The sequence below is a fragment of the Euphorbia lathyris genome, chromosome 6 (genome assembly GCF_963576675.1).
Source record: "Euphorbia lathyris chromosome 6, ddEupLath1.1, whole genome shotgun sequence".
Classification (NCBI taxonomy): domain Eukaryota; kingdom Viridiplantae; phylum Streptophyta; class Magnoliopsida; order Malpighiales; family Euphorbiaceae; genus Euphorbia; species Euphorbia lathyris.
The window spans coordinates 89,210,930-89,234,545 of NC_088915.1; the positions used below are offsets into that span (position 1 = coordinate 89,210,930).

Sequence of the window (23,616 nt, forward strand, 5' to 3'; positions counted from 1 at the left end):
CAATATCTCGAGAAATCTGTGAATATTTTTTTTTTCATAAATGGTAAATTACACGTATGGCTCCAAAACTTTTCACTTAACATAATAGTTACTTGTAACTTTAACCTTTTAAAAAATGATAGATGTCAAAATTGAAAAAATTAAAAAAATTAAATGGTTTAGAAACATATTTACCATCCAAAATTTACTTTTTTTTTTTTTTGAAGTCAAAAAGATATTCATTCCTTAAACTGAATCAGCAACAATAGTGTCTTGCAACCAAACCGGAGCAGTAAAAGAAACAAACTCGCTAAGCATTGAACAGGGCATGTCGTGCAACGACATGAGCTCCCCTGTTCGCTAGGCGTGGAGAGAAGGACACTTTATAATCGTGTCGACAGCTTAACAAAAACTTACAATCCTGGATAACAGACCCATAAACAGACAAGTCTGGATCAACCGAATTGACACTATTAACCACAATCAGCGAGTCACTTTCAAACAACACATTAATACAATTAAGATAGGCACACCAAAGCAGTGCCTCACGTAGAGCTAATGCTTCAGCTTCCCTGGTATCATCGATAAATGGGACTTGGCGGCTACGACAAGCCATAAAGGATCCATCAGAGGATCTAAGTAAAGCTCCCACCCCACTTCGAGACTCAGCTTTAAAAGAAGTCGCATCACAATTGCATTTGACAAAGCCTAGAGGGGGGCGAGACCAACTGGTATGTCGTACCTGTGTCGATGTCAACCGCATCACATGCTGGTGTCGACGGGTAGCAGAGCCATCCATTGCATTTGCGTCAGTGTTAATGGCGGCGGGTGGCCGGCGCTGCGCAGTAAGCCGGGCATGGGTCGTAGCATCCGCCTGAGTTGCTGTGCTCGGACGATTTTGTGCATTGACGGCATCAGCGTGGACTGCTGTGGACGTGGACGGATGACGGGCAGCAACAGGAAGGATCTTCAAATGGGCCTGGCGCCAAGCAGCAAGGTAGTTATTCGCAAGAGAGACTACCGTTTCTGGTAATTGGACTTTGCTCTCCCAGACTATTTGATTCCTTTGGTTCCAAATAGCCCAAAGCGTCATTGCCACCTTGGTTATGATGTCTTGATCATTGGACAAGAGTACCTGTAAAATAGAACCCGTTAGATAATCAGGTTGGAATACATCTGTATTGATCCCGGATAGGTTCCAACATTCTTGGGCGTATACACAATCCACAAAGAGGTGATGGTCATGCTCAGTGTCAGAATGGCAGAAGGGACACTGTGTTGGAATTGACAGCCCTCTCCCTGCCAATCTATGCCTAGTTGCCACACAACCCGAGGCCAGCTTCCAAACAAACATTCTAACTTTCGGAGGCACGTGCATCTTCCAAATTCTACTCCACCCATCCTCCTGATTCTCTCCACCATAACCATCACAAAGAGCTCTATACCCTGATTTACTTGTGTACATGCCATTTTTGGTAAAGTTCCACATTGGTCCATCTTCAACTTCTCTGATAGGCAACATCATCCTACACACAATTCTGGCATCTGCCTCAGTCAACAAATCCTCCACCTTCCATCTGTCCCAGATTTTCCTGCCTTGAATAAACAGGTCGGCCACTTTTGTATCATCCTGCTGCATAACAGCATAAATGGAGCCACAGTATTTACCCATGGATCTTTCCACACATGAATTGACTTCCCATCCCCAATTCTCCACTGAACCCCCAATCTCAGAACCTCAATTGCTCTCCAAACACTCCCCCAAACAAAACTAGGATTATTGCCTAATTTGGAGGAAAGAAATGGGTCTCTAGGGAAATATTTAGCTTTGAACATTCTACCCACTAAAGAATTTGGAGTAACCATCAACTTCCAGGCCTGTTTGCCTAGTAAGGCAAGATTGAATTTCTAGAGGCTCCTAAAACCCAAACCTCCCTCTCTCTTATCCCTGCAAAGCCTGTCCCAGCTCTGCCAATGAATCGATCTCCTACCCCCTGATTTCATACCCCACCAAAACGAATTCATTATTTTCTCTAAGTCCAGACAAAGAGATTTGGGCAGTTTAAAGACACTCATACAAAAAGTTGGCAGAGCCTGGGCAACCGCCTTAATTAGGACTTCCTTACCCGCAGCAGAAAGAAATCTAAAAGACCATGCACTCAATCTCTTCATGAGTCTATCTTTAAGGAAACTAAAAATCGCCACTTTGGACTTCCCAATTAGTGAGGGGAGGCCCAAGTAGCGACCGGTGTCCAGAGGGTGAAAGACCTGAAGGGAATTACATACCTCATTTCCAAGATCCAGGCCAACATTCGGACTAAAGAAAATCCCAGATTTTTGCAGGTTGATAGCCTGACCAGATGCTGCCTCATACTCAGAAAGAATCATCCCAACCTTACTACACTCATCCATAGAGGCCCTGAAAAACAGGAAGCTGTCATCTGCAAAAAAACAAATGTGAAATTGTTGGCACACCCCTAGCAATGAGGCACCCGTGAATGGATCCCTCATCCACCGCCCTTGTAATCAGTTTAGATAAGACTTCAGCACAGAGTATAAATAAGTACGGCGATAGGGGATCGCCTTGTCTCAAGCCCCTACCAGGAGTAATCGGGCCCATAAAAGACCCATTCAGCGACACAGAATATTCCACAGTCGAAATGCACAACATAATCCAATCAATCCATAACTCAGGGAAGCCTAATTTTTGCATAACAAGTTTCAGGAATGTCCAATCAACCCTATCATAGGCCTTGCTAATATCTAACTTCAAAGCTACCTCACCAATTCTACCCCTATTCTTTTTTTTTCATAAAGTGTAATGACTCAAAGGCCACCATAATGCTGTCAGAGATAGACCTGCCAGGGACAAAAGCAGATTGGGTCTCAGATACCAAGAAAGGTAATACAAGCTTTAGCCTATTAGCTCGGACTTTGGCAATCAATTTATAAAGCACATTGCACATGGAGATAGGGCGAAAATCCTTCATACACTCAGGCCTATCAATTTTGGGGATAAGAACAATTATTGTGTCATTTAGGTGCGGGGAAAATTCCTTGCAGACCAAATAACCCTTGCATGCATTAACGATCTCGAGGCCAATGAGGTCCCAAAAGTGTTGGAAAAAGCCCGGATTTAACCCATCAGGGCCAGGGGATTTGTCAGGGTGCATTTGAAACATAGCAATCTTGAATTCCTCCAAAGTAAAAGGGGAACACAGATCAGCCTACATTTCAGGCGTAACAAGAGGGACAAGAGTACTCACAGCATCATAACAAGGACTAGTAGGGGCAGCGAACAGATCAGAGAAATAAGTATTGGCAATAATCCCCATATCATCCACTCCTTCTACTATCAGGCCGTTCGCATCCTTAAGATGACGAATGGTGTTTCTCTGCTTTCTAGCTTTGACACAGGCATGGAAAAACTTAGTATTTTGGTCACCTTCCTGCAGCCAGAAGTTCTTAGCCCTTTGTTGCCAATGTATAGCTTCAGAATCAAGAAGGGCATTCAATTCACTCTTTGCCTGAAGGAATCTGACCACATCAGCCGGAACACTACTATCCACAAGATTATCCAACCTCCTCTTACAACCCTCAATTTGCCTTCTAAACCTCAATCGGTACTTCTTACCCCATTGTTCCATGCTACTGGCACAGGCTGCCAACTTTGCAGAGAGGTTATGACAGCTATTACTAAGCCAACAGGTTCTCACCAAGACCTTGAACTCAGGGTCTGACAACCACTCTTGTTCAAAGCGAAAATGACTACGCCTCACATTGCTAACCGGATTATCAAACTCCAAAAATATGGGTGCATGATCAGAGTAAGCTGAGATCAGAGAACGAAGCCGATGAGTAGGGAATCTGTCCGCCCAAGCACTGGTGACCATAGCCCTATCCAATCTCTCCCTGACCCACAATCTAGAGCCCCGACTCCTCTCCCACGTGAATTGACTTCCCTGTGTAGGGAGATCAATCAACAGATTCTCTTCCACCACCTCCTGGAACCGGCGCATCAGCCCTTGAGGGTAGCCTAGACCCCCAACCTTCTCAGAATCAGAAAGAATACAATTAAAGTCCCCGATAATCAGAAGGGGAAGAATCGAACATGAACACAATTGAGTCAAGAGCCTCCAAGTCCATATATGATTGGCTTGGTTAGAGTGACCATAGAATCCCACCATCCTTCAATCCCCCTTCTCAGCATCATGCATTTGAACTTCAATGTGGTGATCAGAGAATGAAGCCACCGAAGCCATATCAGACTTCCTCCACATTGGGCAATTCCCTCGCTTCTGCCTCTACAGTCAACTGCAAAGTGACCTTCGAAACCAAACTTCCTCTTCAAACCAACAATACAAGAATTAGTAACCAAAGTTTCAATCAGGAAAACCAAATCTGGCTTACTTGTCTTGACAAGCTCACCAAGGGACCGAACTGCCTGGGTGTTCCCCAATCCCCGGCAGTTCCAGCTTAGGCAATTCATAATCCTCGGCGGGCCTGTTCCGCAGACCGCGCCGTTTCTGTGTCGTTAGAAAGAGTAGAATCAACAAGGCTCGTAGAAACTATCTCTTTTGGATTATTAAGGACCTGATCAGACACGTTCCCCTGCAGCTTATTCACAATAGCCTGTACTGAGATCGAATCCGGACCTGCCCGCCTACGCTTACGATCATCTGCCAATTCAAGGCCCTCATCATCACTATCCACTGCCATATTCACTATCTCCCCTTCCTGTACTGGCTGTATATATGGATTCCCTTTCCCTACATCCAATTTGCCCTTCAGCTTTGCCCCCTCTTGTCCCACAGGGACATTCTCCTTCCCGGCTTCCTTACCCCCACTTGACTGCCCTACTTTGAGAGTCTTAACAGTGTTTCCCAACGAAGGCCCACAACCAGAGTTGAAAGCCGTAACCTGACTTCCCGGCTCTCTCAGCCACTTCACACTCAACACATCCCCGCCCCTGCGAACAGGGGCCTTCAGCCAATCCCCCCACTCCCTAGTGATCTCCTCAGGCTTTAAGGTAAAGATTTTATCACAGAATCTGTCAGTATGCCCCAATAGCCCACATATATAGCAGAAAGAGCCCAACCTCTCATATTTGAACGATATATAAGCCCATTCCTCCTTCCCCTTCCGGATTTTCTTCACCCTTTTCAGCGGCCTCCTCACATCAATAGAGACTCTTAGCCTCATGAATTGTCTACGTAACCCAGTGTTGTTATTAATATCATAAGCCTGGAACTTGCCAATAAAGTCTCCAATCTGTCTACCCACCCCCTCCGACATAGACCCAATAGGCAAATCATAAATCTGTACCCAAAAGTCAGCAACATACAGATCAACCAGGTCAGGTGACGGTTCATCTTTCCAGAGGGAAACTACAAGCAAGTGATTATCAAAAGACCAAGGGCCCCCTTTCAATACACGGGCCAAATCAATAGCATGGTAAAATTCAAAGACATATTTATTGTTTGAGAGCTCAGAGATAGCCACTCCCCTGCCTAGTCTCCAAATTGTGGCCATTCTAGCCTTCATGGCTACAGTATTAATAGAGCGCTCTGTTAGGAACCTCCCAATCAAGGTTAGACCTCCCTTTTTAGCAATAGGGTTAGAAGAAGGCCCACTAAGGTCAATGGCTTCCTCCTCCCCATCCGACAAGGACAGGTTGCCTATGGCATTCTCCACACCAGCCATGAGAAACACCAACAAAATAAGGAAGACAAAACTATCAAATAGCAATTCAGCCCCAAGCAGCAGCAGGACACTCACTAACCAAAGCCCCCACAAGCTGCAAAAACACCTAAGCAAACAACCAGCCCACAAAGAAACAACAAGCTCAATGCCCAGTACACAGGCCAGCACCAAACTCAGCAGAAACAAGAAAGCAGAAAAACAACCAAACAGCCAACCACAAACTACCAAAGCAAACACAGAGGCCAAAAAAAGTCCAGAGGTAACCAAGGGAAACAGATGGAACCACTAACCCGACTACCGAAACCGGTAGAGGCAAAGGACCCGCGCAGAACTCGTGGAGGAAGTCGCAGCACAGAAACTCCTAGACAGGGTCGGCAGAAGCCCCAATCCGAGGAAACCGGCAAGAAAAGGCAAAGAAACGCTGAATTTGCAAGATTTCCTCGCACCAGCAACAAAAACGCGCACAAGTCACCTGTGCGAAAATCCAACACCGCTCACGAGCACCACACCGCGCCGGAGGGACGAAACAAACCTCCCACGACCAGAGGCGGCGGAGAGAGAGACAAGATCGGCGTCGGGGTCAGACGGACACAGCGACTGAAGATCGGTTTACGGTGGCGGCGGTGGGATTCAGAGTCGTGGAGAGATAAGGGAGAGGTGCGGTTTCCATTTTAGATACCCCAGTTGTGTATAATTAATTCCAAAATTTACTTTTAATTTTTTCAAATCACAATTTTTAAATAGAGTACAGTCTAACAAAACTTGTATACTTTCGCTTGCGACTAAGAGATTAATGAGTTTTTCGCTTTACTAAAAATAAGATCTCAACGTTAATTCTTCAACATTTTAATTTTAATGTCAGTGTTGTTTGGTGGGAAAAGAAAAATGAATGCTTAACGAAGAAATACCGAAATCGATGATTTTGGAAAATAAAAATTTTTAGTTCGATAATAAATATGGTACTAAACGATTTTACTTCTTGAATTTTTTTTTGAAGTTGTTAAATGTCATTTTAATAGTATCAAAATAAATGATCCTCGATTTTAACAAAACAAAAGTCCTAAACGGACAAGCAAAAAATTTAGTTACCAATTTGACCAAAAAATAAAAACACAAAGATTTTTATTAGGAGTTTAACCTTTTGACTATTTATCTCTAAAAGGGTTAAGTGTAAAAATACCACTAACATTTTGGATCGTAAATAATTTTACTCCTAACGTCTAAAATAGTATAATTTTTCTTCTAACGTTGATAGCCAATAACAATTTTACTCATAACGTTGTTATAAAATACAAATATTTAGTTTTTTATTCTACACTAGCTATATATCAGTTAGTTCTTAAAAAAATCATTTTTTCATAATTTAATAATAGAATTAAAAATTAATATTTATAAATTCAGTGAATTTTTTGAATTTTTTTATCTGATTCGTACTAATAAAATAACGCCATGACCGAACATACAGTTTGATAAATTTTCCAACATTAGGATTAAAATTGCACCATTTTAGATAAAAATGTTTCTGACCCAAAACGTTAGGGTATTTTTGCACCTAAACCGTCTCTAAAAAAACATTTTTTTTCTCCGAACGAGGATGGCGAATGAATTAATGATCAAAATAACCCCCAAACTTGACAATCATTATCAATTATACCCTCTTTCCCCAAATGAAAATATATCCATTTATTAAAAAAAAAATGTGGACGAGCAACAATCGAATCGTCAACAAAAGAATGACGACTGAAACGATATCTCGGCCATGGAATTCATTATACCTCCGATAACTTTTCAGACGAAAACACCATTTCAACACCGTGTCCCGTCTTATTTTATAGATCGGAGACTTTCTTTCTAATTAAACAGAATCAGAAAATTAAAACCCTAAACGCTCCTCTCCGATTCGCTCTTCTACTCTCCGGCAGCAGCAAACTTCCGGCTGCGCTGCGAGGTGAAACGTTAGGGGTGATGTTGGGGGTTTATAAAGGGAGTACCTTCTGAATCTAACCCTAGCGAGCCTTCCCAATTTCTTTTATTTGTAAATTTAACCACTTTAGTTTCCCCAATTTCATAACTTGCCCACCTTCCCCCTCATTTCCATTTATCCATTTATTTAGGCTTAATTAGATCTGTCCACCCGGCCATTCAGATCTGTGTCCCTTGAACTAGATTTTGACAATGAAAATTGATTAGAGATCTATCATGATTCAGACCTGCTAAAGCGCGTCTACTTTTCGAGTAGGTTTGGAATTGATAAAAGTAGCACGGATCAGTCCCGTCCGATCCGCCTATGAATATTAATTATTAATTTATATATTTAATATTTAATTTTAAGTATAAATTTTATTTTTATAATTAAAAATTATGTATATAGCTTTAGGTGGGTTTTTATGGGTTGGACTTGAGATTTGATTTCCAAGCCCGAACCCAACCCAGCCCAGTCCAGCCCGAGCCCGACTAAATTAATAGTGGGCTGGCCTGGGCTTGGACTACACATTTGTACATGAAAACCTGATAGGCCCGGCCTGAGCCTTGTCCAATGTACATGTATAGGCTTAATACAGTTGACTATACTTAGCCCAAAATTTTAACTGTCTGTTTGAACTTTTAAAAGTTTCAATAATCTCTTAGTCTTATTCAATTTTGTATTTAATAATCTCATATTTTTCAATGAAATTTTTTAGATGCTGAAAATGAGAGACACGTTCTGTCACGTGTCAAAGTTGCTTGCCACGTGTCAAAAAGAAAATGTCAATTAAATTTTTTGAAAGTTCACCAGATAATTGAGGTTTTGGAGTTATCAAATGCAATTGGACAAACTTGCACTCTTCCACTCATTCTCATTTATCCATTTATTTAGGCCTAATATAGCCCGTACTTAGCCCAAAACTTTAACTGTCGTTCTATACTGTTAGAAGTTTTAAATGACCCCATATTTTTGTTCAATTGTATTTAATAATCTCCTAATTTTTAATAGAATTTTTTCATGCAGAAAATAGAAGACATGTTTTGTCACATGTTAAAGTGCTCGTCACGTGTCAATTAGAAACTTTGAAAATTCACTAGACAATTGAAGTTTCAAAGTTATCGAATGCAATTAGACAAAAAAAAAATATAGAGTTATTTAATACAATTAGATCAGGATAGAATGTTATTGAATGCAATTAGATAAAAAAAAAATATAGACATATTACATGCATTTGAACAAAAAAAATATGAAGTCATTTGAAATTTTTTAAGAGTCGGGAATGGTGCAAGATTTGCACCCTTAGAGACTGGAGATTTCCACTTATGCTTGCCATCTGGATTATTGATCATTCTAAAGAACTATTTTTTATGTTCCTGCTGCTACGAGTAGGAACATTATTTTTATTTCTTGTTTGGACAATGACGGTTTTAATTTTGTTATTTCAAATATGTTATTACTATTCGTCATAGAGACGTGTTTTATGATTTAGGATTATTAAATAGCGATCTATCTATTTTGGATTTAAATGACCATGATTCAAACAGGTTAAATCAAATGAATTGAACCCAACTTACTTCTGGCATTGTTATCTAGGATACGTAAACAAAAAACGAATTTCGAGACTTCATAAGAATTAAATTCTCCGATCATTTGATTTTGAATCATATGAGACATGTGAGTCTTGCTTACGGAGTAAGATGACTAAAAGTCCTTTCAACAAACAAAATGAAAAGGCAACAAGTTTATTGGCTTTAGTACATATGGATGTTTTCGGTCCAGTAAGTACACAAGTTGGAGGTAGGTGTAGCTACTTCGTGACTTTAACGGATGACTTCACTATATTCGACTATGTCTATTTGATGAAGCACAAATTCGAAACCTGTGAAAGGTTCAAAGAGTAAAGAACGAAGTACAAAATCAGTCAGGTAAAAGTATTAAGATCATCTGATCAGATCGGGATGGCTTAAACAATCAAGAGTTTGACTCATGTCTAAAAGAGTGTGAAATTGTTTAACAACTCACTCTACCCGGAACACCCATTAGAATAATGAAGAGATTCAGTGTGAGTGACGCTAAGAAAGGTCTCTTGCCGATGGGTCATGGCCTAACTTTAATTAAGGCTGGTTATCCTCCTATGAGGAAACAGAGGAAGCACATGAGTAAGATACCATACACTTCAGCTATTGGTTCTTTCATGCATGTCATACTATGTACTAGACCCGATGTTGCACACCCACTAAGCATGACTACTCGGTTCCAACAAGACCCTGGTGAAAACCATTAGACCATAATCAAGGTTATCCTTAAGTACTTGAGAATGACTAAGAAAAGCTTCTTAGTGTATGATGGACATAAAGAGCTCGTTGTAATTGGTTACACTGATATTGGCTTCGAATTTGACGTTGATGACTTGAGATCGCAGTTTGGATACGTGTTTATTTTGAATAGAGGTGATGTTAGTTGGGAAAGCTCAAAGCATGATAACTTTGCAAATTCTACCACAAAATTTGAGTATATTGTTACATCTGATGATGCTGCGAAAGAGGTTGTTTGGATCAAGAAGTTTGTTACTAAGTTAGGAGTGGTTCCTTTAATCCTAGACCTAGTCGATCTCTTCTATGATAAAAATGGGGCCATTGCACAAGTCAAGGAGTCACGGTCACACAAAAAGGCCAAACACATATTCATGAGATTCTATCTCATTCGGGAGATAGTCGAACATGGGGATATAAACATTAGCAAGGTTGCATCTGACGATAATGTCATGAAGGATTAGGCTCATGCCTAGTTGGCCGAAACATGAGGGTCCTATTAGGTCTAAAAGGATTAGGCTCATGCCTAGTTGGAATTAGTGTAAGTAGGAGACTATTAGAGCATCTCCAATAGAGGTTACTATAAAGAGTGCCAAAAATTAACACATCATACTAAAATGTAATATTTTATTAATTTAGTAATCTACATCATTCTTGGCAACTTTTATTTAAAAATGCTCCAATAGTAAAGCAACTTTAAAAGTTTCCCCAATGACCACATAAATCATTGCTTAATATATAATTTATTTAATTATAAATATTGACAACCAATAGTGAAATGAGAACGAAAGTCATAAAAAAGGTAAACCAATAGTATTCATGTAAATCAAATTTTTTATAGTAAAAAGTGTTTAGTAACCTTGCTTCAAGGTTGCTAAAAATTGGCAACCTTTGGCAACTTTTTTGACACTCACTATCACTCCAATAGTAGACACCCTTTAAAAATTGTCAAACTAAAATACCAAATCAGCTGGCACTCTTTTGAACACACTCTATTAGAGATGCTCTTAGTATATGTCTAGCCCCTAGATATTATTTTAATAGATCAAGAGCTAAGCCTGTTTAAACACAACGACCTTTAATATTTCCAATGGGTAAATTAAGCCTTCATCACATTGTTATAATACTTGGCTTTTGATATATGACTCTGTACTATATATGACTTTCCTATTTGCCCAAGATTAACACCTATATGCGTGCGTACTATTTTATTTTTAGTATATATACATATTATATTTTTAGTATATATACATATTATCAATGGTTAAGAACCAATTTTTCTATATAGTTATAAAACAAAAACTTCTTAAAAATTAAACTGGTTTACAGAAATATTGGATCGTTTTGAACAAATTTCAAAAAATTTATCTCCTATAATATATTAATCAAAGTTGAATTTTGTTATTAAATACAAACTTAAAGAGCTAATTAACCACCACCAAAGGGTCCAAAACCACCCATAGTAGGAGTGGTTCCGGCAGCAGGATGCCTGTATCCGCCCCTGGTTAACACCAAAATGACTGTATCCGCCCCTGGTTAACACCAAAATGACGAAAACTTTTCTATATATACACATATACGTGTAAAAAAGACATCTTTTCTGTTTCTGTATACAATATCCATAAATTCAGCTAACTTGTTCTTCATCTCACAGATTTGTTGTTTTTAATGGAGGAGATGTTAAAGATTTCTTTAAACAATCAACAATCCCTTCACAATCTGTTTCCGGAACCACACAGCCTGAATCTGATACATCCTCAACAGACTCCTCTGCATACGAATGAGGCGACCGGAGATTCCCGTGTTTCTGACAAGCTTTCATCGTCTTACAATGTTCCGCTTCATCCTCTCGGATGTTCATAAACACATCATATAGATTATCTGAAACAAACATAACATCTGTCTGTTAGCATATCACCTAAAAGAAAAGCGAAAATCATTTCCGAAATTGTCTATTACTTATTTGCGGTCTTCGTGTATTGGGGGTTCTGGAGGTTTGGAACTCGTCTGGAAATAGAAGGAAGAAAATGTCAGATTTAAGTCGTACTTCTGACGATAAGTAGACGTTGTTGTCGAAAGATGAACTCACCGAATAAGTACAAGTCGCCACCAGTGTAGTACTTTACAGCAACTTCTGGAGCAGGCAATTTTTTCAACTCCTCTGCAGCAATCAATAGTACTATCATTAATATGTGTATTATATGTTCTATGTCCGTGCTTATGTGTCGATGGGCTATTCGTGACCTTAGACTAAATGTGTATGTGTAAAAAAGGGCGGCCCGGTCGCACTACGTGTCCCCGCTGAGCGAGGGTCCGGGGAGGGGTCCCACCACAAGGGTGTACTGGGGGCAAGCCTTCCCCTGCCAATTTATTTGGCAAGAGACCGCTCCTAAGACTCGAACCCGTGACCTCTTGGTCACACGACAACAACGTTTACCGTTGCGCCAAGGCTCGCCCTCCTAAATGTGTATGTGTAATAAAAAAAAAACTGCTTGGTCGCTAGATAATTATCTCGGATAGTAGTTACAATGTCCGGTCACTTAATAACTGTTCTGGACAGCGGTAGCGAGTTTAAAAAGATTGCAGGGTTCTCTCTAAACGAGCCCTCAACTTCAAGAGAGTGAAGGGTTCTCTCCAAACGAGCCCTTAAACTAACAAGAAAACCGCCACTGCCTGTGGATATACTAGCATTCAGTCAGGTCAAGGGCTGTACAAGGATCACATTTGAACGTTTCGAAGTGAGGCCAAACTTTCAAGCAACTTTCAAGCAACGAGTTTAAAAAGGGGTAAATTACATCCATGGCCACCGAACTTTACCCATTTTAACATTGTGGCCACTAAACTTCAATTCTTAACGGTATGACCACCGAACTTTACACTTTTTAAAACTGGTGGCCAAAATATTCAAGAATTAAAGTTGTTCAGAACGGCATTTACCATGAAACCACATTTTTTATTTTCCAAAATCACATTTTTTGGAGTTTTCTCTCTCTAAAAATTTACTCTCTCTCTCCTAATAAAACAACACCTAAATAATCTCAAAACGAAAATTTTCAAGAATTAAAGTTCTTTAGAATATCACTAACGCTTCGGATTTTTTATTTTTAGGCCGCCAACAGTCGTTTTGAGGTGTTGAGTGGCCACCGGTGTTAAAAAGTGTAAAATTCAGTGGCCATAATGTTAAATGGGTAAAGTTCAGTGGCCATGGGTGTAATTTACCCGTTTAAAAAGATTGCAGGGTTCTCTCTAAACGAGCCCTGAACTTCAAGAGAGTGAAGGGTTCTCTCCAAACGAGCCCTTAAAAAAAAAGGACGGCCCGGTGCGCTACGCGTCCCCGCTAAGCCTTGCCAATTTTTTGGCAAGAGGCCGCTCCTAAGACTCAAACCCGTGACCTCTCAGTCACACGACAACAACGTTTACCGTTGCGCCAAGACTCGAACCCGTGACCTCTTAGTCAAACGAGCCCTTAAACTAACAAGAAAATCGCCACTGCCTGTGGATATACTAGCATTCAGTCAGGTCAAGGGCAGTACAAGGATCACATTTGAACGTTTCGAGCTGAGGCCAAACTTTCAAGCAACGAGTACTAAAATTACTAGCACATCTCCAATTCAAGGTTCAAACTTGATAGAAAAACATTTAAATCTATTAAACATACCTCCTTGTGCTTTGATAAATTTGTCATAAGTTGAAAATGCGTGGCTTTCCACGCATTCAGAAAAGTGATCTGCAATAACAACGAAATTGAACCTATAAAAAATTCAACCATTTACATAACAGTATATATACAAGTTGTACGAGTCAAAATAAGTAGTTTGTTCTATGATGTTATGTCTTTTCTCTCTGTCTAAAATCAATAAATAGCAAAGGAAAGCCAATGAAATTGTGACCTTTTTGAGGCCTAATACAAGTTCTAAGTGCATATAGTATACTAAATAACTTGAAAACAAGATTGACGGATCCAGAATTCACGGACAAGGGCGCTTGTGGTAGTCTCTCGTGACTTATGGGTGCTCAATTGATATTTTTTGGTGTTTTTACATTAAAAAAATAAATAAAGCCCCGTATACAGTTTTCATAGAAATTTCGTGTTTACCGGTGTCCAGTGGGTGCTCGAGCCCCCCTAGCTCCCTGCTGAATCCTTCCCTGAATAGACAGGGACGGATCCAGGGGGGCTTAAGCACCCACTAGTCGCCGGAAAATGTCAAAAATTTCATGGAAACTTGGGGCTTTAATATTTTTTTTCCATAAAAACACCAAAAAAATATAAATTTAGCACCCATAAATCACGAGAGACCACCATAAGCACCCCGTGTCAGTGAATCCTGACTCGGTCAGTGTGAATGGATATATTAGATAGGCCAGCCTACTCAATATGATTAGGGGTAAGCATACTTACAAGCCATTCTTGGGCTTATTGCATACATGAGAACTGTCATAAAATAGTAAACGAATGCTATGTGTTGAGAAAGAAACCGATCAAACCACCAAGCATTACCCCCCAATTCCTGCAACCAAATGACTAATATGAGAATCAAGAAACTACATAAAAATCGATGTAATTTGTGGCGAAAATGCAAAGTATACGAGACAGAAATCAGCAGGATAAAATGCAACACATATGTGCAGGCACGCAAGAGGGAAGGCCAGTAGTTCTCACATTTCTTCGCTTCTCTAGTTGCTACCTCATAATCTTAGCACTAAATTTCATTTTATCAGTACTATCACTGTTGTTAGAACCGTATGATTCGCGATTCGGCTTCATTTTGGGCCGACTCTATAGGTAGAATAGATAGTGAATCGGCCGAATCTAACTATTCTCGCATTAGAATAAAAAAACTGATAGCAATCAAAAGTTTTGAATGTGTACATTTCAATTAAATGTAGGATTCATGAATGACTTTTGTCCGACCCCATACAACCAATAAGGAGTAAAGTAAATGAATTAAAAAAACAATAATTAAAATCCAAAGAAACAGATTCGTTTACTTATTGATTTTTTTAATTTTTTATTCATTTACTTTAATCCTTATTGGTTGTATGCGGTCGGACAAAAGTCATTCATGAATCCTACATTTAATTGAACTGTACAGATTCCAAAACTCTTCATTGCTGACAGTTTGTTTCTTCTAATGCGAGGATCGTTAGAATCGGACGACTCAGCTGATTCACCACCGAGTCGTCCGATTCACCACTGATTCTGGATGATTTCCCGATTCTACCTACAGAATCGACTTGAAATGGAGCCGACTCGACTCAAGTTGTACGATTCTAACAGTGATTATATGTTTAACAAATAAAATCATAAGGATACAAAACAATTTCAAATTTTCAATAAAAAAAGATAGACGTAAATCATACACAACTATAAATGTAAACGATACCTACTTCCATGATAAGCAAATGATGCATCTCATTCCAGCTCTCAGCGAAATGTACTTTGATATAATCCGCTCTTCTCCACCAACCAAAACTCTCATACATATGAAGGACAGATATGAAGGCTGCAAAGTAACCAAATCATTATGCAAAGTAACAAATATCAGAAAGTACAATGTTCTATATATTATCCAAGTTAATCTTAAAAAGGGATTGCTTTAGAAACTTCAGAAACCCCGAAACAAAATTTTCCAGTTGCACGACGCTTTGAATCCCATATTAATGTAATCCCGGTCATGGTTGCAACCGGATAAACTTACATATCAAAATTCCTACTCGATTCTATTCCAAATTCAGTCCTTCAATAATACTATATGATGCTATCTTATTCAGAATTCATAAAAATTCATTCCTATTGAGTTAAAGATCATTTCTTTGCTATGTTGCACGGAAACTCCTCTTTAGTAGTGCTTTTGCGTTTCCGTTTCCATCTACTGGCTATGTTTTAGAAATAATGTTTCTTGGTGTCTGTATGTGTGAAACATAGATGAAAACAAGTATATACATTCCGTTGATAGAACCAAAGAAATGGCAAAAAAATTCGTTCATTGGATCATACCACACTTTCTCAAATTTTTAGTTCGTTCTCTTCTAGGCCTGCTTAGTGTAGTTTTCGAGAGTTTCAGCGAAACGCTTTAAAATCAAAGTTTCTGTGCAACATAGTTTCTTTGAGATCAGTCCGTTTATGACATATCAACAACTTTATCTCTAACAAATAAGACATTAAAGCAAGGTTTTGGAGCTAGAAACCCCAAAAACAAGAACTAGAAACCACAAAAACATAAACTAGATACAGAAAGAGACATTATAACACACCAAAATAAGGAACTCTTGCAATAGTTTCCAACACAAAGAACCTTGCATAATCTCGGTCATGGTACAAAGAATCTAGAACCTTTATCACCGTATCCTGAAAAGATAGAAGCATGTAATGGTAATCAGATGAATATTAACTCCTGCAGAAATGTTGAGCTACTCCCATTTAGCTAACAGTAAAAAAAAACAGCATAAGCAAAATTACATCTTTAAGAATATTTTGTAGAGCTGTAAGTGAGCCGAGCCGCTCACAAGCGTCAATAAAAGCTCGACTGTGTTTAGCTGGATTCATAAATGGAACACGGCGAAAATGTTTCGGTTCAATTGTAATGTTCATGAACACTTGTGAGTAAGTTTGATTCGATTATTTTTTTAATAATAATATTTCTATAAAAAGGAAAATGTAAAACAACATAGTTTTGTAGGTTTTCAACGGTGTAGTTTTGTGTTACAAAAAATTCAAATTAACATCATGAATGAGTTGTTTGCGAGTGAGATTCATGAACAGAATTAACTAGCTTCTCGCGAACAGCTCATAAATGTTGAGCTCGAGATCGTCAATTTTCTAACCATCAAGCACGAGAAGGCCAAATCTCAGCTTGGTTAGATTACAGCCCTAATATTTTGTAACATAATCAAACAGAAAAGGTGAACATGAAAACTATGTAGTTTTTTGTTAATGAAATTTCAAATCAACATAATTAATGAATTGTTTGCGAACCAAGTTCATAAATTTTGTTCATGAATTTCGCTGGCAAACAATAAGCTCCTAAACAACCTCATGAGCAGCTCACAAGTGCAAGCCAAAGCTCGGTCTGGCTTACAACCCTAAAACCATGTAGTTATGTAGTTTTATGTTAAAGAAATTTCAAATGAAAATACTTAATGCGTTATTTACTCATTAACAGAATTAACAGCTTCTCGCAAGCTCATAATGTTGAGCTTGAGCTCGAGCTCGAGCTCATCAGAGGAGCCGAGCATGAGCAGGCAAAAGCTCCGCTCACATAATCAAACAGAAAAGGTGAACATGGAAGTATGAGAACAAAAACGTAATTAAAGACATGGAAAAAGATTTAAACGAATATCAAAAGAGGAAAATGAGAAAAACTTACCGTGAGAAATACATTGATAGACTGTTCAATCTTAATAACCCATTTCTCCACAGTACCCGATGATTCATCATCGGGCGGCTCACCATCACCTCCTTTTCTCTCATCACTTGTAAAAGTTTTCGGTTGAAATGTTTCCTCCACCACAACTTTCTCATCATTTTCTCGCAACACCGTTGCTCGAACTCGGAACAATTTTCTAAATAACAACAACGAAAAGTAAAATCAGAACTCCATTACCAAAATTAAGAATCACAATTGAAGAATTCTCACTTACCCAGCGCCTTTAGATCGATGGGAAGAGATGGAATTGTATCTCAAAACACTTCGGCGGGGGAAAGGGGAAAGGGTTTTACAATTTCTAATTGAAATTGAGGTTGGATGTGCTGCCGGTGAGATACTCATGGCCATTAGTGGAGCATATACAAGGAAGTGGAAAGCGAATCGGAGAAGGGGAAGATGGAATTGAATTTGGGGATATGTGAGAAGAGAAGAGTTCGTAAAACAGGGGAATAAATGAAATGAGAATGAAGAAGAAGAGAGCAGGATAAAACAAAACAATGGCGGTTTGTTAGTGGAATGAATATTCCTTCCTCCTACAAAGTGAATGGAGCCAATCTATTGGGCTAGAAAGGTAAGGGCTTTAGGTTTTAGATATTTTATTTGAAATTTGGTAAGGCCCTTAAATTAGAGAGTCAAATAAATGCTCAATATACAGGGGTAAATTACATCCATGGCGACTGAACTTTACCCATTTTAACATTGTAGCCACTGAACTTCAATTTTTAACAGTATGTCCACTGAATTTTACATTTTTCAACATCGGTGGCCACTCAACATCTCAAAACGACCGTTGACGACCTCAAAATAAAAAATTCTAAGAGTTAATGATATTTTAAGGAACTTTAATTCTTGAAAATTTTCTTTTTGAGGTCATTTAAGTGTTGTTTGGTTAGGAGAGAGAAAGTGAAATTTAGAGAGAGAAACCCCAAAAAATGTGATTTGGGAAAATAAAAAATGTGGTTTCATGGTAAAAGTCGTTCTGAACAACTTTGATTCTTTAATATTTTCATTTTGAGGTCGTTAACGGTCATTTTGAGGAGTTAGTTAAAGTTGAGTGGCCACCGATATTAAAAAATGTAAAGTTCTGTGGTCATACCGTTAAGAATTGAAGTTCAGTACCCATGATGTTAAAATGGTAAAGATCAATGGCCATAGTGTAATTTACCCCAATATATAGGGATGTAAACGAGTGACGATTCCCTGTCCCTATTGGAATCTACTCCGACGGGACGGAGAATCCCTGATTAGAATCTCCGAAAGGTATGAACGGATACAAGTGGAAACGACAATAAATCGGTATCTTTATTCATGGGATCTCTGGGTAAATTACACCCATGGCCATTGAACTTTACACTTTTTAATATTGGTGACCACTTAACGTTTCAAAACGACCATTGACGGTTAAAAATAAAAAATTCAAAGCGTTAATGATATGCTAAGGAACTTTAATTCTTGAAATTTTTCGTTTTGAGGTCATTTGGATGTTGTTTGGTTAGGAGAGAGAAAATGAATTTTTAGAGAGAGAAAGCTCCAAAAATGTGATTTTTGAAAATAAAAAATGTGGTTTCATGGTAAATGTCGTTCTGAACAACTTTAATTCTTGAATATTTTCATTTTGAGGTCGTTAACGATCGTTAACGGTCATTTTAAGAAGCTAGTTAAAATTGAGTGGTCACTGATGTTAAAAAGTGTAAAGTTCAGTGGCCATACTGAAAAGAAATGAAGTTCAGTGACTATAAATGTGAAATTGGATAAAGTTCAGTGGCCATAGGTGTAATTTACCCTGGGATCTCTATATTCATCTCTGATATAAGGATCCTTGCGAATTCCCTAATTTACATAACCACTGATTGTGAGCTTTTCCCAATTATTAGGTTTAGAAGCTACCAAATCAAGTTGTTTATTTGACTAAATAATTTAGGTTTAATACATCATTTCACCAAGAAATTGTTGAAAATGTTGATTGGTCATCCAAATTTTTAAAGTTCCAGTTAGCTTCATCAACTTGCTTAAAATATTATTTTGATATCTCTCAATTTAATTAAAATATAATCAATTAATCACTCGATTATAAAGAAGTAAAATGCGGAAAGAGTGTTGTAAGCACTTTGGAAAAGCCAAACAATTAAAGTCCGAGTACGAGATTCTAATATTAGAGATAATCGCAAAGATCCTTGCGAATTCCCTGATTAATTCTACGTTTAATATCTTTATTCATGAAGGGGTCATCGGTACAACTTGATAGTTCAGGAGAGAATCAAGCTTTTTGAATAAATTTGATGATCGATTGATTGCGTTTTAGCGGGATAACATGAAAGTTCAGCTTTTTGGATAAGTTCGGGGTCAATCAAGTTTTTTTTGGACAAGTTCGGGTTAATGGTATATTAAGGGCTTAAATTATTTTAACATAGGCCTAATACACAAATAACCCTTGAACTTGTCCAAATGTTGCAACTGTCCCCCTACTCCCAACTTTCAATTGTAAGAAATTACCCTTCAAATCAAACTTGTCCAATTGTAAAATATAATCCTTCAAACTTGTCCAATTATAAAATAGAACCCCAAATTGCTGACATGGACTGCAATTGAAGAAACACATGAAATACAAAAGCTGGAATGTGATAATTAGATCTTTGGATCCAAAAAATCAGTATGTAAGTAACCAGATCCTCAATTCTTCAACTTATTCTTCAATCTAACGGAAAATCAGAAATCATCCATTCTTCTTCTTCTTTTTGTTATTCCTATTCGTTTTTTAGTGATTTCTTGATTCAAAGTTGTGGTATATTATGGGGGTAAAGATGTGTTTATGTGGAGAAATAGCTCTATTGGAGATTTCATGGAGTGATACGGATATGGGGAAACATTTTTACGGGATAAAAAAAATCTCAATTTTGGGTTATGTTTTACAATTGGACAAATTTGAGGGGCTATGCTTTACAATTGGACAAGTTTGAGGGATAAGTTGTTACAATTAAAAGTAGGGGGGCAGTTGCAACATTTGGACAAGTTCAGAGGTTATTTGTATATTAGGCCTTTAACACACCGTAAGACCTTTGCAAATTAATAATATTGGGACCATGAAATTTTATTAATTTATAGAGATATTAATTTATCGAGTATTAATTTACTGAACTGGTCCAAGTCGAGACCAGAAGAAATTATTATTTTAAAGAGGTTATTAATTTATGACGCTATCTGAAACTTTAAAAACTTGGATGACCAATCAACATTTTCAACAATTTCTTGGTGAAATGATGTATTTAAGCCTAAATTATTTAGGCAAATAAACAACTTGATTTTGGTAGCTTCTAAACCTAATAATTGAGAAAAGCTCACAATCAGTAGTTATGTGTAGTTGTAAATCATATTCTATTATAAGCTTACCTCATAGCTTTAATGGAAATTTGACAGATGGTGTATGGACATGGAATACTTTTTATACAAAAATGGCATTACACTGAGCTACGCAATTTGACCTTTATCCACCTGTAAATACTTTTAAAGCAGCCTTCATTTCTATATCTATATCCATTTCTCACCGGCCGGCAGTGGCGTCGTGACGTCGTCCGTCAGAGTTCTGTGGAGTTTCCAGGTTTATATGCATTCTTCCTGTTGCATCCACTCAAAGTTTCCGAAACTATGGAAAATGAAGGCGGACGCGTTGCTTTCCTGCCGAGGATCAACGGAAATTTCGGCTACTCCAGCAACGAAAGATTTGAATTGAAGAGTTTTAAATTGTGCCTCAACTGGTTATGCGCTGATCAATCTAACATTTGGAAAACTTGTCTCTCCTGGTTCATTTTCTCGCTTTTTACAATTGTTTGCCCTGTTGTTTCTCACTTTCTTCTGTTGTGCGCCGATTGCGATTCGGATCACCGAAGGCCTTATGATGTTCTTGTCCAGCTCTCTCTTTCTGTGTTCGCTACGATTTCTTTTCTCACTCTTTCTTATTGGTCTCGTAAGTATGGTCTCAGGAAATTCCTGTTCCTGGATAAATTGGATGATGATAGAGAGAGGATTCGTCAAGGTTATCAGCAACAGCTCCAGGTAAGGCAATCGGAGTCTTTGTTTTTGTTTGATTCATATGAAAAACACTGGTATTTTGGTGATCTGCGTCTCAATTTCGGTTTTTATGCCCTGGTTTATGCAAACTTCCCTTTTCTAGGGTTTATAAACCGTAACTGAACAGCAGTTCCAGTAGATGATATCCATAATTTTTATAATCTCTTGTTTCTTCCGTTAATGAATTGATGATTGTTAATTGCTATTGTGAAGAATTAGTGACGAGCTTACATGTTGTTCATCTGAACTTTGGTTGAGCAGTGTGATAGATTTTAGATATAGAGAATTCTATGTCTGGCTTTTCGATTTGAATTAGCAGATAGTAGAAACAAATTTAGAAGAAAAGCAACTATTGTTTCCAATCTGGGACGGATCCAGGGGAGCTAGGGGGCTTCAGAAGCCGGAAAATGCCGAAAATTCCATAGAAACCGTGTACATAGCTTTAATTTTTTATGTAAAAAAACCTAAAAATATCAATTAACACCCTTAAATAACGAGAGACCACTACAAGCACCCATTGGCATTGAATCATGGATCCGTCACTGTATCCAATAGCAATACTTATGTTGAACGGAAACTCTTCTTTATAAGCGTTTTTCTGCGTTTCTTATGGGTTTCCATTTCCTAGCTATAGTTTTTTAGAATAACCTTTCACGGTGTCCGTTCCGTGCAACATAGGCAATAACCAATTTGATTCTTGCAGATGTCCATGAAGCTGCTCTGCATTTTTGTACTGCCCTGCTTTGCTGCTGAGAGTGCTTATCGGATATGGTGGTATGTCACAGGAGCTGCCGAAATTCCCTACTACAAATATATGTACATCAGTGACACCATTTCATGCATATTGCAGTTATGTTCATGGGTGTATAGAATATCAATTTACATCTTCGTCTGCATTCTCTACCGATTGATTTGCTTCCTGCAAATACTTAGACTTGAGGAATTTGGTCAAGTATTTCAAAAGGAAAGTGATGTTACTTCAATCCTAAAAGAACACCTTCGAATCAGAAGAAATCTACGTGTCATAAGCCATCGGTTTCGTAGGTTCATCTTGCTATCTCTGATTTTGGTCACTGCCAGTCAGTTCTTTTTTTTGCTGATGACCACCCGATCAAGTGCTGATAACAACATCTTTGAGGCTGGAGAACTCGTGGTATGTTTTCTGTTTACCTTTATGTAAGATGTCAGTGTCAAAGAACACATCGATACTGATAATAGTTCACTTACATTATGGGAGCAGCTCTGTTCCATTAGTCTGGTTACAGGACTGTTCATATGCTTGAGAAGCGCAACAAAGATCACACATAAAGCACAGTCTATAACAAGCCTTGCTACAAAGTGGCACATTTGTGCCACAATCAATTCTTATGATGATATGGACGGCGAGACGCCAAGAGTTACTGCTACCCAACAAGCATGTCCGATAGATATTGATATGATTTTGGACGATGATGACGATGGAGAAGAGGAATCGGATAATGCAAAAATGGTACCAATTTTTGCACATACAATTACATTCCAAAAGCGGCAGGCGTTGGGTTAGTGTATGAACACACTGCTTTTAGTTTCTTTTTACACACTTATGCGTAACACAAACTAATCATTAGATTGTTGCAGTGACATATCTCGAAAACAATAGAGCAGGAATGACAGTTTACGGTTTCATGATGGACAGAACATGGCTACATACCATTTTCGGTGTTGAGCTAGCCTTACTGCTCTGGATGCTCAACAAGACAATAGGTATAACTTATAAGTTAATCCCATCTATATTGCCGCTCAAGTCTTCACCGCAATATGTGAAATGGTTAATCTTGAAATTTCTCTTTCTTTTTCCAGTGAATTGGACATGAACATGCCTGTAATCCAGTGATACTATAGAAGCTTCATGAACAGCCACAGTTGTTGATAGAGAAGCTAATTACATGACTGGTAACAAACACTATGTTAAAAGAGTGAAGAAAATATGTTAGCCATATGATATATATATGTATGTTGAGATATGATTTTTTTGCTATCCTGTTAGCTTCTGGCTTCTGCAGTTAAATGGGTTTTGAGCAATGGTGTTGATGTACATGATTTTGATTAATGAAAGATTAATTTTGTTTTATCCCTAATGATCAAATGGCATGTCATACACCATGAAAAGCACTATGATGACCTA

At 38.3% G+C, this 23,616-nt stretch overlaps 2 protein-coding genes and 1 non-coding gene across 4 annotated transcripts; 1 reads left to right on the top strand and 2 right to left on the bottom strand.

The window, feature by feature from the left end:
- Positions 1-7,379: 7,379 nt before the first annotated feature.
- On the bottom strand, positions 7,380-7,513 carry LOC136234518 (small nucleolar RNA snoR111). Its single transcript, XR_010691394.1, has one exon. It is a non-coding gene; the product is annotated as a small nucleolar RNA snoR111 (small nucleolar RNA).
- Positions 7,514-11,248: 3,735 nt separating this feature from the next.
- On the bottom strand, positions 11,249-17,898 carry LOC136232031 (ubiquinol oxidase 4, chloroplastic/chromoplastic). Its single transcript, XM_066021070.1, has 9 exons — positions 17,602-17,898; positions 17,328-17,523; positions 16,216-16,309; positions 15,349-15,464; positions 14,360-14,468; positions 13,619-13,687; positions 12,050-12,121; positions 11,920-11,967; positions 11,249-11,841 (listed from the first exon to the last, which is right to left on the bottom strand). The coding sequence occupies exons 1-9, from the start codon at positions 17,733-17,735 to the stop codon at positions 11,609-11,611; spliced, it is 1,071 nt and encodes a 356-aa protein (XP_065877142.1). The 5' UTR covers positions 17,736-17,898; the 3' UTR covers positions 11,249-11,608.
- Positions 17,899-20,713: 2,815 nt separating this feature from the next.
- On the top strand, positions 20,714-23,562 carry LOC136232713 (uncharacterized). 2 transcript variants are annotated; one of them, XM_066022081.1, is made up of 5 exons: positions 20,714-21,437; positions 22,156-22,605; positions 22,693-22,990; positions 23,070-23,195; positions 23,292-23,562. In XM_066022081.1, exons 1-5 carry the CDS (start codon positions 21,030-21,032, stop codon positions 23,303-23,305), a joined length of 1,296 nt encoding a protein of 431 aa, XP_065878153.1. In that variant the 5' UTR covers positions 20,714-21,029; the 3' UTR covers positions 23,306-23,562. The 2 variants fall into 2 exon arrangements, with proteins under 2 accessions (XP_065878153.1, XP_065878154.1); XM_066022082.1 differs by lacking the exon at positions 20,714-21,437 and having other exon boundaries at positions 22,156-22,226; positions 22,303-22,605.
- The last annotated feature ends 54 nt before the right edge of the window (positions 23,563-23,616 follow it).

Coding starts and splice junctions, on each gene's coding strand:
- LOC136232713 (XM_066022081.1), top strand. CDS start 21,030: ATGGAAAATGAAGGCGGACGCGTTGCTTTCCTGCCGAGGATCAACGGA. Junction 21,438..22,155: donor GTTATCAGCAACAGCTCCAG/GTAAGGCAATCG, acceptor TGATTCTTGCAG/ATGTCCATGAAGCTGCTCTG. Junction 22,991..23,069: donor CCAAAAGCGGCAGGCGTTGG/GTTAGTGTATGA, acceptor AGATTGTTGCAG/TGACATATCTCGAAAACAAT.
- LOC136232031 (XM_066021070.1), bottom strand. CDS start 17,735: ATGGCCATGAGTATCTCACCGGCAGCACATCCAACCTCAATTTCAATT. Junction 13,688..14,359: donor AATAAGCCCAAGAATGGCTT/GTAAGTATGCTT, acceptor TTGTTATTGCAG/ATCACTTTTCTGAATGCGTG. Junction 12,122..13,618: donor ATTTATCAAAGCACAAGGAG/GTATGTTTAATA, acceptor TGATTGCTGCAG/AGGAGTTGAAAAAATTGCCT.